The sequence below is a fragment of the Astatotilapia calliptera genome, chromosome 17, assembly GCF_964374335.1.
Source record: "Astatotilapia calliptera chromosome 17, fAstCal68.1, whole genome shotgun sequence".
Taxonomy (NCBI): Eukaryota; Metazoa; Chordata; class Actinopteri; order Cichliformes; family Cichlidae; genus Astatotilapia; species Astatotilapia calliptera.
The window spans coordinates 7429752-7446843 of NC_137438.1; the positions used below are offsets into that span (position 1 = coordinate 7429752).

The 17092-nt window shown below is 40.8% G+C and overlaps 1 protein-coding gene across 6 annotated transcripts in view; it reads right to left on the reverse strand.

Annotated features, from left to right (window-relative positions):
• lrp8 (low density lipoprotein receptor-related protein 8, apolipoprotein e receptor) overlaps window positions 1–17092 on the reverse strand; it is a 177105-nt gene that overhangs the window by 32668 nt on the left and 127345 nt on the right. For all 6 annotated transcript variants that reach the window (XM_080291918.1, XM_026146708.2, XM_080291920.1 and 3 more), the window contains exons 5-9: window positions 15615–15989; window positions 12577–12699; window positions 11298–11417; window positions 8969–9088; window positions 6685–6810 (exon numbers count right to left, since the gene is read on the reverse strand). In XM_080291918.1, the coding sequence (XP_080148044.1) occupies window positions 6685–6810; window positions 8969–9088; window positions 11298–11417; window positions 12577–12699; window positions 15615–15989 (864 nt within the window). The remainder of the gene's footprint in view (window positions 1–6684; window positions 6811–8968; window positions 9089–11297; window positions 11418–12576; window positions 12700–15614; window positions 15990–17092) is intronic.

Sequence of the window (17092 nt, forward strand, 5' to 3'; positions counted from 1 at the left end):
GCTGCTGTGTTTGACATCATTGTCTTGTAGCATGACTGAATTTGGGTAAAGCTTTAGCTGTCAGTCAGATGGCCTCATATTTGATTCTAAAATACTTTGGTATACAGCATCGTGCTTGACAGTTGGTATGAAGTGTTTGTGTTGATTATGTCGTGTCTGGGTTTTGCCAAACGTGGGGCTGTGCATTATGGCCAAACATTTCCACTTTGTTCTCATCTGTCCACAGGACATGGTTCCAGAAGTCTTGTGGTTTCCTCAGATGAACTCTGTAAAGCTAAGGTGTGTTTGCCGCTGTCTTTCTTAAGAGAAGAGGCTATCGCCACACTTGTTCAATCTTTTTGTGGCATCATGAACTGTCATGAACTTTGACATTTAACACCCTAATAGGGTTTTTTAAAGTCTGAGATGTAGCTCTTGGGGTTTTAAGCAATTTCTCTGGGCATTGCATGGCCTGACCTTAAGAGGAATTTATTGGGACGCCCATTCCTGGGAACATTGTGACATTTTGTTAACACACATACAAAATAGGCTGTTCTAGTGTTTCCCTTTGCTATTCTTCACCAGTCTAATAACCTACATACTGTTGTGTACAAAGATACCGTGGGTAGTGCTGAGTGTTTAGCCTTATTCCCAAAAGGGAACATAATGTAAGCCAACTGTACTTTGCATTTGTACTATTTAGGTCCTTAAAGCATGTATTTTTGATGATGTGAACATAAATTATGTATCCAAACAACCCCTTTAAAATAATAATGTTTCCCATCTACACACAGATTTTAGAACAACATCATATTATTGAGTGAGTTTTTCACACAATTATGCACAACAGGGAAAATGATGTATGTGGTATGATTCAGTCCACATGGAAAACACACACCCCTTTTTAAAGACTATTGTTTTGGAATAAAGATGCAAGTGTGGTGTCCTACTGTTGGAAAAAGTTACATTACTCTTGTTAGTGAAGTGACCCAACAAGAGCCATGCCACAGTCTATTTTAAGTACAACAGTGCATTGCTGGGGGGTTTTTTCAGGGGCATTCAGGATGTGGCGTTTGCTGGCACATTAGTTACCTGGTAGCGGACACACTTCAGCTGACTGAAGGTGAGGATGGCTCAAGCATTTGAATAATTCTAGGTAGGTGACAAGGTCAACTCTAGCACACAGAGATACCTTAGTTTGTGAGCATGGGAGCATTGCTGTGACATCTATATTTTTGTCATCAAGCACTTTCAACCTAAAATACAAGAAATGTAGTCCTGGACTCTCACTACAGTGCAGCTAATAAGACATCAATGTTTCTTTTAATTTAGCAGCACTGGTGTGTCCTGGATTGCCACTCCCATTACATTTTCCAGCACGTTTTTTCACATTTGTTCTCTGTCCTAGCTGTCACGTCATCTTTATTCTCCACTGTCCACAAAAATCAAAACAGCATTCAAACAAGACAAAGCCGGCCGGCAGCAACGTTCGAGCGTGCACAGACAGCACAAACTCCTACTTTCACACAGACTCAACCGTGCTTTGACAGGTTTCCTCAGCCCTGGTTTATTACAGGCCACTGCACAAGGAGAAAATATTACAGTTCTACTACTGCTAGGATCCAATCATTTTTCTCTTACTGCTGGTTTGTAATCATCAATTTCCCCTGCTGAGAGGGCGAGCGAGCGAGAAAGCGAGACAGAGACAAAGGAACAGGCAAGCGCAAGTAAATCTGACAAATGCAGGTAAAGTCAGGGAGAAAAGATCATTAAGAGGATGTAATTAAGGAAGGACGAAGGAAAAAGCCATCAACAAAACAAGTGAAAACATGGGAAAGTGGGAAAAAGAGAGAGAAAAGTAAGAACATTTTGAAGCCTGTATAATGAGGACATGGATAACTCCGACATGTCTTTCATCAATCCCCACAGACTCACTTTTTCACGACAATATCTCTTATCCCTCATCGGTGTTGTCACAGCAATATGTCCTTCTGAAGTTTATTTTTTTTAAAAAGAAAAAAAGAAGCTGAGTCACTGTTTTCCAAAAGGCCCCAGCACTACAGATGTCATCAAAAAGTGCAAGATTATCTCTTCTACAAGATACTGCAAAGCTACAGTCAGCTATCTGAACAGCAACATGGTTCTGTAAATATATTTTAATCTGCAGTGCTCGTTCAGGGCTGCTCTGCCCCATCAGCCAATTAAGATAAAGCTGCAAAAGGATAAGTGCAGCCTGGGAAACACTGTTAGATGCTGCAGGAGCACTGATTTCCAGGTGTTTATGTTGTGAGCTTCACAAAGTAAGAGGTAAATAAAAAAAGAAATCCCCCCCAAAAAAAGACAGACAGAAAGGTCAGAAATAATGGTGAGAAATTCTGCAGGCTGACAGCGATGTTTAGCTGCAGCTTTTGTGAACTGGCCAGCACTAGAGGAGGTAAATAGGATGATGGTATGTCTGGAAAAATGCACGCACGTCAAGGTCAGAAGTGCTTGTTAAGACTTGTTGTTAAGACTTACAAACCGTGCTACATAATGACGAACAGATGCGACAGCGGAGAACAGAAATGAACTTCCCATCGACAGCTGTGTCAAAAGTCATTCAACTTTCCTGTCATTCGTTAACACAAAGCCGCTTACATAACACTTCGTTATTCTTGTGGTTAAAGGCCACATGTGCTTATATTTTATATTTTATTTATATTTTATATATAAAAAATTGTCGGTGCCTGGACTTTCATGATGAGAACACTGATGTGCTTAATAGATCAGTTAAAGTAGGAGAATAAAGATGTGTAAATTTGAACCTTAATTCTGGTTTAATTTGACCAGTTTCTTTCCAGACAAACAGAATTAAATGCTAAATAACATCATAATTGAAGACAAGACACAACTTTTGATGAGTTTTGACATTATTCAGCAACATTTTTGGTCCTGTGGCAAAATCTTCTGACAATGGGGGGGAAAAGAATTTGTCCAGTCCTTTAAAACCTTTCTGAGAAGTGTGTAATCAAACTGTCAAGAAAGGTACAAATTGTTCTCAGCTCTGAGGTGAAGCCTGCAGTACACTACAGATGAGAGAGATGACGAGACACAAGTGAACGAAACAAGAGAACAGAAAAATAACACAACACTTTGGACCAAAGGCAGTTTGTAACTTTCCTCTGCATCACTGCCGCAGCCTGTCGTGCATTTATCGAGTGTACCTGTTATGTAGTCCCACAGCTGTTACACCCTTCGCCATTGTATTCATTTATATTTCTTTTAATTTCACAGACTTTAATTGAAGTATTTTAAATAGGGTTTTTTTTAAATACAGCCAATAAGCCTGTGTTAATTAGTACGAAGTTAATTTTATTATTACAACTTAGATTTGCTAATTGTAGTGAACAAGTGACAAACTCCGGAGGATAAAATATCAAATTCAATTCAGTTTTATTTATAGCTCCAGCAGAACCAGGGAGGGACAGCCGTCTGCCATGACTGGCCTAATTTGCAAGTATGCACGCATGTATGGTTCACCCCGTCAGTGTGTACATCCTGCTTTGCTGCCATTAGCTAAAAACGTGACTATCTGGTCAATTTCCTGGATTCTGCCATATAATGCTCACACACACAGAGATGAGAAAAGAAGTCACATCATGACTCCAGCCTGAGATGTTACTTTGAATTAGCACTGCTGGTGTAACACTTGTGTATTACTCTGAAATGAATCTGCAGAGACAGAAAGCGCATTCTAGGATTATAAATGAAACGCAGTTACTGTACACCAAACACATCGTAGCGTTTTCACAATTACCTATACAGACTCAACTCACAGCAACAGCATATCTAAAAATGGACTTATATGCAACTTTAATAACCTTCAGATGATATGAGTATGACAGCTTCTGAACTTCAATATGTGCATATGATATTGGCACCGGGTTCGTTTCCTATCTCATCGCAGAACGTGACATTCCTCCTAACCAGTCAGTCGCAGGGGAATTGCATTTGTGTAGAAATCATGACGTGACTCCTCAAAATAACTACTTATGCGCTGTGTACATGTACGGTGATTTCTGTTGCTGCGCACGTGCGAGTCTAGAAATGAGTTCATAAGCAAAATGCAGCTTCATTAAATCCAAATTACCTCAGCTTCACAAAACAGGCATCCCTGTACTTATGGTCCCAACCCGATTTGTTCCTCTGAATAAACAATCCTCAACTTAAACAGGAATCCATCCAGTCACATTTCAGACTTCTTTTTTTGTCTCCTTTGGCTATGCTATGTAATGATGAACAGTATGTATACACGAGCAGAGAAATAAGTCATATACCGCGTAAGTATCTATCTCATTTCTCTTCTGCTTCTCCATGCTGCCATCTTATAAATGGCCTGGCCTCCAATAAGGATGTTTGGTCTACCTAACAGTAATAAAGATTCCCACACAGAGACACAAAGCAATCAATGCTGTTTTTTATGCCACTTGGGTTAGAAGTGAAGGTCTGTTTTCTGCTTTAAGCACTCATTATCAGACCAGTTTACCCTGTAATGACTTAACCTCAGACCGTAATTACTAATAACACTCCTTTCTCTCTCGCCGAAAAGTAATTTGCTGTGTAAGTCAATCAGTTAAAAGTTCCATTCTCAATGTATGTAAATAGAGAGTAGAAAGGAATTAACATCACCAGAACATGAGGTAATTTCTAGCCTAGAAATATAATGTATACATATTTTAAATCGTTAGCACATGTAGCAAGATAGCAGGTACCTATCCGTAAAAGTTAAAATTGAAAACTAAAATTGCATATTTAGAAGTTTGTTTGTTTTTTTGTAAAGGCAATCCCTTAATGTCTTCATATGGCTCAGATGTACGGTGGCCCTGAGAGGCAAAACAGACTGCAACTTAAGAAAACACCAGCACTAAGAAAAACGCTGCAAAGGCACACAAAACACAACAGAAATAGGAAACATGAAAACAGAAATAGGAAAAAGCTGATTTCCAAACGCACAAGAGAAGTGTTTCTGTGATCTTGCCTCCAGTATTGGGAAGTGTTTCTGGGGAGACAATACCCCGACGGACCAGTTGCAGGAACCCAAAACATGGTAGGCGTGTTTTATCATGATTCATATAATACTGATGACGGATTATTAGGCTAATAGTTAGACTAACACACTTACCTCTCATCTTTTCTTTCCTCACAAAACCAATAGATCCTCCACTTCTGTCTCCCAGCGCAGTTCTTAGCATATTTTGGTTCCTGCAACTGGTCCGTCGGGTTATTGTCTCCCCAGAAACACTTCCCTTGTGTTTTTTCCTATTTCCGTTGTGTTTTGTGTGCTTTTGCAACGTTTTTCTTACTGCTGGTGTTTTCTTAAGTTGTAGTCCGTTTGACTCTCAGGGCCACCGTACAGATGCAACTTTGCATGTTCACTTCTTTGAATATTCATGCATATATAAGAGATGCATACTAGCCACCCACGTCTGCTTCTGTGTCTCTACTCTAAATAAGTTGCAATATTGGACTAATTCGGCCATGCCTCAGCCATCCGTGTTTGAGCTGTTAACTGATTTTGGAAAATAGGAAGAAGAAGAAAAGTGAACTTTACAGTGGCAACATAGGCAACATGTTGTTCTGGTTTGTTCAGTCAGGCTAGTCACCTACTGTGTTGCCTGCTTATTTCACCGATATGTCTTCGAACACAGAAACAACACATCGTAGGGACATGCTAATAAGGTTAAAAACTTGAAAGCATGCACTGTTAACACATTCTAGACCAGGGGTCGGCAACTCCAGGCCTTGAGTAACGGTGTCCTGCAGGACTAGATGTGTCCTTAGTCAATTACAGCTGATTCAAATTGCTAAATGACCTCCTCAACATGTCTTGAAGTTCTCCAGAGGCCTGGTTATGAACTAACCATTTAATTCAGGTGTGCTGACCCAGGGTGATATCTAAAGTGCAGGACAACAGCACTTGAGGCCTGGAGTTGCCTACCCCTGTTCTAGACCGTCTGTTTCCTGTACTTCTTAAAGTAAAATATATAGAAACATTATCTGCAGGTACTTAAAGGCTTGGTAACCACAGGATTGTTATATTTAACGTCAGCTCTAACAGACTGAAAACTGTGCGAACTGATTAGAAGAACCCAAATTGTGCTTTCAAACAAGTCTCATGTATACCTAATGGGCTCATGTACAGTTGTGTTTTGAATAGCATTAAGGAAGACTTCTTTTCAGTTGCAAACTTGCCAAGTGCAGCTTAGAGGACAAGATTTTATTTTCATTCAAACTGCTGTTCAGTGTATTTGCTGTAGCCAACAATGGGTAGAGACCCTGCCTGTGTCCTGCATTGAGTGGGCAGACCTTTTCCCCAAATAACACCCTTCCCTTAACACTCTGGGGAGAGCAAAAGCAGCTGGCTGCAAACTTTCATTAGTGAGAGCTGCAGAAAAAAGATGGCAAATATTTATCTTTGCACAGATTGCTGTGCAAGAACTGCACACAAAGCAATACTCTCCTTTCACGGAGTGCCACTGTGTGAGAACTGCGTAGGATGTGACTGGGTAGTCGGCGCTAGAGTCGGAGCGCCGTTGCTGAATATGTGAGAGTTGGTTTCTATGTGTGATTCCTCATATGTATGTGCGACTGTATTTTGGTGGGAGCTTCCATCAATGACAGTGTGTGTATTCACTTCCAAAAATGTGTGTGTGATAAATGCCCTACCTACGGCTTTGCAGGTCTTAGAGGCAGGGTCCATCTCATAACCTTCATAGCACTCACACTTGTAATCCCCTTTGTAGTTGATGCAGATCTGACTGCAGGCATCTGGGTTCTCACATTCGTCTATGTCTGCAGAGAGAAACATGGCACAAAGACATAAAGATCAAGACACACACAGTCCTATTTGTCTGGAGACTGAGACATAAAAGAGCTAATATTTTCTGTTTCTAGCATGTTAACAACCTTTCTCAGCAGGATCCTCACTTCAAAAAAAAAAGAGAGATCTTTTGTTGAGAAATTTGAATGTTGTAACACTAATATTTTTGAGAAACAGACTAACACTGTTTTAACTGGATAATAGAAATGATGTTAAACACGTTTGTATATGGAAACAGCTTAAACCAAATAAATTAGGAAAAATGGAAAATCTGACATTTCTGAACGCATTCAGGGTCATATTTAAAGCTACAGGTCAAGGTCCTCCAAGGTCAGCGTAACCAGAATCTGGGGACAAAGGGGATGAACCTCCCAATACTGGAGGCAAGATCACTGAAGTAGTTAAACAACTCCATGGTGGAAGGTCCCCAGGGTGGATGAGACTGGACTCGAGTTTGTAAGCCTCTGGATGTTCTGAACTGTTTCAACTGACATACCTCTGCAAAATTGGATAGAACTTGGGGAGAGTGCCTCTAGACTGCCCTCTAGGATGGTGGTTCCCCTCTTCAAGAAAGGGCACCAGAGGGTATGTTACAACTTCAGGGGGATCCGATTTTCTCAGCCTACCTAGGATGGTCTGTGCTGGGATACTGGAGAGGAGAGTCCATCCAGTAGTCGGCCCCTAACTTAAGGAGAAACAATGCAGCTTTTGTCCTGGTTGTGGAACACGGGACAAGCTCTGCATCCCATTAAGCATATTTAAGGGGACGTGGGATTTTGCTCAACTATTGTCTTATTAACTTAGAGAGGGCATTCAATGGCATTGCTTGCTGTGTCCGCAGGGGCTGCTTCTGGAGTATGTGGTATTAGCCCCTTTGTTAAGGGCTATCTGGTCCCTGTACAACTGTAATGAGAGCTTGAGTCACATAGCTAGCAGTAAGTTGAACTGATTCTCGGTTTCTAGAGCTGAACTTTGTTTCCGCATCATTTCACAAGCCATTTACAAGCAAAATAATCAGAAACCAAATGCTAACAATTCCAAAACTCCCATTTTCAGCGATCCCGGACAAGCCCCCTCTTGGTCCCCTAAAAAGGTCCAGTGGTTGAGGGAAAGTAACAAAGGTGTCCGGGTTGAAAAAAGGAGGCAGAGAGGCAAAATGATTACATTAACAGATTTTATTAATGTTTCTATTAATAACTAAACTAAAAGAGACAGACCAGCCACTATTACCTTTTGAAGAAAGAAAACAACAAAACTCAGGTGATCATCACTAAACTAAAAATAAGTCAAAGGGGGTTAGTACCAAAACACACTCCTCTCCACAGAGTAGGAGCAATAGACCACCATACTCACAGCTCACCAGCAACAACCCAACAAAGCTCTCTCTGGCCCTAGAGCTCAATTTTCTCTGGATTTAAGCATTCTTAATTGCTGATGGGAGTCAGCCGTACAAAAACGGTGGCACCAAAGGCAGGAGATATGGCAGGACACATCCAAACAAGAACGATTTCAGGAGGAGGTCCTGCTAGGGCTGTAACAATGGGTGGGCGGACCCATTAGGTAATCAGTGAAAATGTAATTAGTACTGAATAGGGAGTAGCAGTTTTTGTGAACTGATGTTTTGTTGTTTTGTTCTTCTGTACATCATTTATCAGTTTTTTATGGTGGAACACTTTCTGATCATCAGCATCCCAACATTTTACAAATGCCTCATCTTACATTCTGGACCTGGCAACCTCGCTAAGGAGACTGGTTGTTAAAATAACTTATTCATGCTCCCAAATCCAGAATATCCAGAATGTCTGCATGCAATTAATAACTTGCAACATGCATAAAAGACAAGCTTTAGATGAGGCAGTTTACTCCAGAGTGCTAACCCCATTTTTTGCATTTAAGTTAGTTATCATACTAGATTTTTGTCTCAACCGGGTAAAGCAAATGCAACTAATCTTAAACAGCAGTGTTTAATGAATCATGTTAATGTTTTCCTTGGACCTGAAAATGGCCATAGTTAAAAGTACCCTCGAACAAAACAACCACAGAATAGCACAGATAAAGTTCAGCTGATTAATGTCACTGCCCTTTGGTCGTGCTTCTCTGGACCAAGGCTGCACTTTTTTTTCTCTTTACCTCCACACGTCTTTTTATCCAGGAGTTTGTAGCCAGAGGGGCAGTCACACTCATAACCAATTCTCTGGTCCTTGCAGATGTGGGAGCAGCCACCGTTGTTGTCTGCACACTCATTCAGGCCTGCAGAGACAGAGTGGCAGCAGAGGAAAGGGCAGGGATGGCAGAGAGGAAACAGTGAAAAATAAAACAAAGAGTTGAGTATTGTTCCAATAAATTCCAGCAGGTTTTTAGACAGAATAACTTTGGCAACACAAGAACAAGATGGACAGGAAGACAATCCCACGGGTTGGTCTGTATGGACAGTTTAAATCATCCTGCCAGTAAAGATATTTTTGTCCTGTCTGTATACATCAACAATTCAAGTTTGTGTGTGATTCTTGTGTGCTCTACTACCGGTAGTCTTAGCTAGTAGTTCCTGGAACGGATCCATTTTCCAACAGGAACCTTTGCTTATCCCAGGTGCTACTGCACTATATTGCCTATTGTAACACAAGCACGTGCTCTCCTTCATCCTCTAATCCAATTCTCTCCATTTCCTCTGGTTTTTTTTCCTTTTAACAGAACATATTGGACTGAGTCATCCTTCCTTTCCCTTTTGTATCAGTTTCTGTGCCTCCATTTATCCCTTTTTTTCTTTCAACTACCCTCCAGGGAGTGAAGAGGGATCTCTGCAGAAAGCTAAAGCTGGTACTTCATTACCGGTTTACATTAAAGATTTAAGCTTCAAGGCTACAGGTACTGCTGTGAGACTAAGACACTACTAGAGATAGAAAAAGAGAGGCAGCAAGACATTAAGGGAGACTCACAGGAAGAGGAAAAGAGTAGTATGGACTTTCACAGATTTGCATTTAATCAAAATTAGACTGGTAATTTATAGTAGAACGGAACAGCAACTGAGTATCAGCCTTATTTTAAACTAAAATAAGGCAAAAACATGAAAACCTGCTTAAAGCAGTTTAAGCAGGTTGTAGCAGAAGCACTAGAAAACAAAAAACAAAGTATGTGGACACTCATATCCATATTTCTATTCTCTTGTAATGTTGTATAGTTTGTACTGAGGTTTAGTTAAAATCTTTGAAAATCACATAAACTATAATGACTATAGCATGGGTAAAACATGCAGGTGGCTGGCAGGAGGTTCTTTTCAGATACCAATAAACTCTTTCTAACATCTTAATTCTAGCGCCAGACAGACACTGAACTGTATGAGATGATGTCTGCAGCAATGTTGGAGTAAAATTCTTATATTTCTGTGTCTATACACATCGATTTATGGATCAATTTGTGGATCGATGTACATAGACACACATATACACAGAATGAGTGAGTAAGATTCAGAGTTTTACTAAATACCAAAAATAATCCGGCAATGTCATTCACAAATAAGATAAAGCTATATTACTGCTAATAAGTGATATTACTGTGTAGGCTCGGCTTAACTCAGCGCCATCTTCTTGGCTGTGATGTGTGCTAACTTCCAGTTCACAGATCATCATATTTAATTCTTATCATGGGAATCATGGCAGATTCTTCTCTCACCCCAACCGGTCGCGGCAGATGGCCGCCCCTCCCTGAGCCAGGTTCTGCCGGAGGTTTCTTCCAGTTTTCCTTCCCACTGTCGCCAAAGTGCTTGCTTGTAAGGGGTCATATGACTGTTGGGTTTTTATCTGTATGTATTATTTGTAGGGTCTACCTTACAATATAAAGCCTTGACTGTTGCTGTGATTTTGCGCCGTAAAAATAAAATCGAATTGAATATATCCATCAGCTGTGAGGTTAGAGGAGGATGCAAAGGCAGTGCGCACACATATAATTTTATACTGACACAACAGATGCCAGCCCACTCCAATTCAGAGAGGCTATGGGTCAAGTGCAGCGTCTCTTAATAACCTCAGACACTTTAACGTGTACATAAAGTAAAATCTCAGGCTTCAATTCCCTTTGTTTCATTAATTTGATACGATTCTATTAATAAGTATACTTTTCTCAGCCGCTTACATCTGATTGCGGATGAACTGCACTGCTTGTGGTGTCAAATGTGTGACCAAAGCTGAGGAAGCAGTAATTATCTGTGCTGTTTGGATAATCTCTGTGGATAATCTACGTTATGGGTAACGTAGTCGTGTCACGCTCTCTCGGCTAAGATCGCACCGGAGGGCAGAGTCGTTTGGGTCTTTCATCATAACAAGGTAGTTGAGAAATATCCTGATTTACTCAGCCTTGATCAAATGAATCTCCTTTACATAGAGAAGAGTGACCACCCACATTTGAACAAGCTAATGTTCTCACATTAATGTGTGTGTGTGTAAAGAAACACGAAGAATCTTACCACACTCCACAGGTTCATCTGACCAGTCCTTGCAGTCTTTCACGTTATCGCACATCTTGCTGCTGTCGATACACTCCCCGTTCTTACAGCGGAACTTTTTGGGCCCGTCGCATTTTGTAACTGTAGTGAAGACATCAGATGACTTAAAAGCCTAGACTCTTAGCAAGTGTTTTAATCACATTGAGCACCAAATTAGTGTTTGGCAACACAATAATTCAACCCTACTGTGATGAAAGCCTCTGGCGCGTCAGATTTTGTAGAGTACAAGATTCTAATGCAGATACAGTAAATGTCAGCAAAGCAATGCTGTCGATGTTTCTTGTGGTCTGTGGAGATAATTAGCCCAAAGGTTGACTCTTTTGACTCTCAGTGAGAAGCTTTAGGCAAAGCTTGATCATTAAATTGCTTAGTTCTATAAATAAGACAGGCTACAGGGAGTTAAGTGGAGGTTAACAAATGTTTGTCGCTATTCTAATTAGGGAAGCTTACTGAGAAAGACATATCATATGTATGGTAACTAATAGTAAACACAAGCTCAAAAAAAGAGAAAGGCTTCATGGATAACATATGCATTATACGGTTTGAACTACAGATGAGCCAGAGGCAGCTGAGCTCCCATCAAAGAGGCCCTTTAACTCTCTTGAAAGTAGAAGCTAAATAAAATGTAGAAGAGTAGCAGATGTGACATCCAGTGCCTATTAAATGCACGAAGCAACTCAGCTGCTACATATCTGTTCTGTGCAAGTTATACGCAGCTGAGTTGTTACAGTAAATAAAAATATCGCTGTAGCTTCTTTGCAATTCTTTGAATCATCACCTCCGTCTTCGACCACTCAGGAGATTTAAGTGGAGGGAACACAGGGGAGATTTAAGGCAGTGGAGATTCACAGCCTCTTATCCTCCCATGCCTCTAAGCCTATCTTTTGGTGGACATTTTTCTGATTAAAGTTTCTCATGGGGCCGAACTCACCAGAGAGGCCAACTGTGCTACTCTTCGTTATAGCTCCTGTGAAGCTAGTTCAAAGTATTAAAGTTGTAATTGGCCACTTTTTTTTTTGAGTAAATGAAGTTAAAGAAAGGAGGCAGAAGCGAGAAGCAGAAGTCCTGAAAACATAAATTGAAACTTTAAATAAAATCTGGAATTTTGACTCTGCATTTAGAAGAAAAGCCAACATTATTGGGAGGAAAACAAAATAGAACAATATGTTCTTCTAATAATAATCGGGATGTTTGCTTGTTTCATGGCCGTCCTCCTTTTCCGTACTCGCGAGACGCTTACCGTTGACACAACCTGCTTCATCACTGTAGTCCGGACAGTCGTGAACTTTATTACACTGCTTGGTGCCGTGAATACAGGAGCCATCGCCACACTGGAACTCATCAGGTCTGCACGTAAGCAGTGCTGAGGAACACAAAACACACAGTTAAGAATTAGCTGAGTATTCCCATTAGTCTAATCCACGAAAAGACAATGATAAAGTTCCACAATGAAAATTCAGAGCATTTTAAATTGTTCACAAAGTCAAATTCAGCCCTTTTCCTCTCAAATTGCATTCCAGTATTCAGCTCTAATCTATCATACGCACCTCTTGATAGGGCATAAATCCTCATAAACTGCTATGCCGAAAAGAAAAGCATTCATGTATTCATCCAGCATCTGAAGCAAACCCACATCTAGTGACCTATTGAGAAGGTGTGTGCATGTAAATGTGCATATAGACATTTGTGCTTGCTCTAACGTGGAGGGACGGCTTATTTAACTCATTTGTCTTTTTAACTGGCTATTTAATTATTCATGTGTTGTGTTTTGGACTGGCTCCGCCAACGGAGCAGAGGCAGACATGATCAATGACTGTGGAGCCGATAAAAAACACACGGCAGACAATCTTCGCATCAGGAAATATGGTATTAACACAGCCACACACAACGGTTTGGGCACATTTGGGTTTTCGGGCTCACAGAGGCATTATTAAATGAGCAAAATTAAATGCAAGCTTGCAGCAGGACATGTGAATGCCAGGAAAAGGGGAAGCTGAGACATACTTTGAAACACTCAGACAAAAAATAAATAAAATAAAGACAAACAGATGTTCATGCTAAAGCCTGGACCATCGCAAAATGTGCCGATTCCTTCATCCAAATTATTGGGATGTTAGCTCAGCTAATAATGATAAATCCCCGGGATGAATAGTTATAATAATGGATTGCCATCTGCGGAAACGTTGACAGGACGGAAAGAAGGAAAGTTGCGATACGATGTGACCATTTCTCATTTCCATTAACCTTCTGTCACTCTGCTCACAGTCGCTTGTCTCGGTGTGTCCGCGAAGAAGCTCGAGGTTATTGAGACAGATGTTTCGAATAAGATGGCAAATGATACGTAAGGAGCGCGTGTGTGGGAATGAGCAGAGCCTGATGGAAACGAGGCGAACGAGGAAAGAACAAACTGGAGGTATAGTATGCAGTTATTGTCACAATCCTCATTTACACTGAAACGGTGCTAAGCTGTCTTCTATGTTCTCGTTTAAATTGCCATCCCTCCATTCTCTTCTGCTTAACCTTATCACGGTCGCTGTGGGGGCTTCAGCCTATCCCAGCTATCACGGGGTGAGATGCAGGGTACACCCAGGACAGATTCCCTTTTTTTTTTTTTGGTTAATAGAGAGATTTTTGGTCTATTTTTAAATGTTTTTTAGGCAGTTAGCAACCGTTTGAAATGTTTTGGAAAATATATCAGTTGGTAGCAAGGATATTTACATTAATTATTTTAGGAAAATAGTCTGTTTTAATAAAATATACTCTAAGCTGTCGGCTGTTCTGTTTACATGTTTAGTGAATTTTATTTTCAGCTTCCAATTCTCCAAGCTAGCAGTTAATAACTCAGTGAATAATGCATTGAACTTCCAAACAAAGCCGGTGTTAGCATTAGCTAATCAAGTCAAAGCTCTCATTAAAACATACTCAGGTCCAGTCAAAGAGACTAAAGTGGGTCTGATTGAAACACCAATATCAAGGTCATAGTTCTCAAACCAATACATGACATATCATCGTCCATGTTTGACTTTTATTTACATTTATGGCTGAGACAAGTCATGATTATACTCCGCTGTGGAGACATGAAGGGTTAGTAGTCATTTCCTGTTATATATATTTCCTTTAGGTCTTTTGTGGTGCATGCATAGTTGGTGCACACTCGTGTCAATTCTCCACAGACAACTCTGCACAATAACACGCACAGGCAGGCACACGGGCATCCTCAAAGATCGATGCTCAAAGTCTGATAATGAAATTTGTGTCATTCAGACCTGAGTGGATTTTAGCATACCTGCAGAAAGCAGATTCGAGGCTTTAGAGTGACGTTTCGACCATGTCACAGATTTAGACATTGTTGTGAAAATATAACCACATAAAAGTGACCAATCGTGTAGTGCTTACCTACATAATTATTCCAATCTCGTAAAAGACGACTCCACAGACCCATGTAATTCTGTCTGGAGTGCAGCAGCCATTAATTTAAGGATAAGGAGGGTGTGTACTGTGATAAAGGGCAAGCCGTGATCTAAACACTGAAACAACATGTACTCTGTGATTTCTGCTTTATTTTTTGTACTAACACCTTATTATTGTGGGTGCATGTGTGTGTTAGAGCTTGCACCTGGCTGCGCGTGCGGCTGCGCACTGTGCTTGTATCATGTCTTATGTGTGAAGTTGCTGTCATCTCTCTAAGTGGTGTGTGGGCATGTGAAGAGGAGACCACATGGGGGTCACGCTTGATGAAGGACCTTCACCTTACACAGGCTCAGATGGGTTTGTCTCTTCTTGCACAGGTCACATGGTTGCATGGCAACACATTTGTGGATCGTCACGATAAAATTAGAATTGATCTTCCTTTAGTCATTTGGTGACACATTTGTCACACAGTCTTTGTTCAGAGCAGAGCCGGTCTTCAAAGCATAGTCCTCCAGTACATTTAAGCTGCTGCTCTACAAAACAACTGATTACTTTTTGATATCCATCCGTAACTTTCATTAAAGGCGATAGTTGGCATTAGCTTCATCCATTCATCCTAATTTCTAAAATTAATAAAACTGGATTCTTTAGGCTGATCAGTTACTTCACTACCACTCTCCTCAGACTGATCAGAGTTCAATTGTGCCCGTTGTTATGGAATAATCAAAGATAATTTAAAAAGATGTTTTGATTAAGGAGCATGCCAGTGGTGTGACTCGTTCCTATGTTTTCTAATTGCTTTGAACAACAATAAAGCGAACGGCACAGGGGGAGCACATGGTGGCAAAAAGAAAAACGCTGACTTACGACAGTTTGCTTCATCTGATTTATCCTTGCAGTCGGGGTCGCCGTCACACTTCCAGTTCAAATGGACACACTCGCCGCTCCCGCACTGGAACTCGCTCACCAGACAGCGGGGTTTCTGGGGCTCCGTCCTCCGGCTGCAGCGCTCCATGGACTCGTCTGACTTGTCCTTGCAGTCGGGGTCGCCGTCACAGCTCCACAGGGCAGGGATGCACTCCGAGTCGTTGCAGCGGAATTCATGCTGCCCACAGGTGGGAGCCGAACATTTCTCCTCATCGCTGGCGTCCCCGCAGTCGTCGTCTCCGTCACACACAAAGATCGGTGCCACACATTTCCCGTTACGACACTGGAAGTCTTTGGAGGGGCAGGCCTTGCCATCTGCAGGAGGAAAAGTACATTAAATTATAATTGTATATGTATTTTATTTAATTCTCATTGATTATTATAACCTGTAATATTTAGCAAATTAATATCAGTCTAATAATTACAGAATATCTTTAGTAAATAGCCATTTTTCAAGTCATTAAGAAACATCCATTCAGAGTGGGAGTAGATCAGGGGAAATACGAGTTAAAGGACGGCTATAGTTCAACTTATCTCTGCATTTAATCAAACCCAATCAGAGGTGGGAATATGCACACCAATATGTCTTTTTACGCCTTCTCAACAGATGGTAGTAATGTTAATGTTAAAATTTAGAGTTAACAAGAAGAGAGTCGTTCCACAGTTTCCTTTTTAGCCCTGGAGCTTTTAGTGATTGGCAAGAATCAAAAGGAAAGATTGATCAAACTGTCGACAGTTGCGTGGCGCTGAAGAATACCAGCACAGCTTCCTTGAAAGTCTGACAAGACAAAATGCGGCAGGTGCAAGAACAAAGCGAAGGGATAAAGAACCAGGAAGAAAACATAAACTTGCCCTGTAGAAAAAGTATAAATGATGAAATATTTAAAAAACGTAAACACCACCTCAAGAGACTCCAAATACTTTCAACATATAAAGATGCTGCTGACCATGTATGGGACGAGGTCGAGGGCAGCAGAAGTCCAGCGTATATGGATGGCTGTATGATGAGCACAGCTGTAGAAATGTCACTCCTAGAGTGTGTGTGTGTTTATACATGTGTGTGAATGTTTGGACAGAAACACCTGTCAGGAATGAATATTCATGTCCATGTCTGCATTTAGATTTTTTCCAGGCTGGTAACTAAAGACCTGCGACGAAAAGTATGATGCCATTTCAGCTTTTAATGTGTTGTATTTCAGTGTGGATGTGGTTGTTCTGTTGGTGTTGTTTTATATTACTGTGCTTATGTTTCCTTTCAGCTGTGGCATTATCAAATTCCAGACAGGGTGGACAAATCAATTTGAATCATATAATCTCCTCAAAAAAAGTGGGGGGAAAATCAAAACAAACCACTTCACTGATGCAACACTTCTCTCTGGGCGACCGGCATAACTTCTTCATTTTCTCTCTCTCTTTTT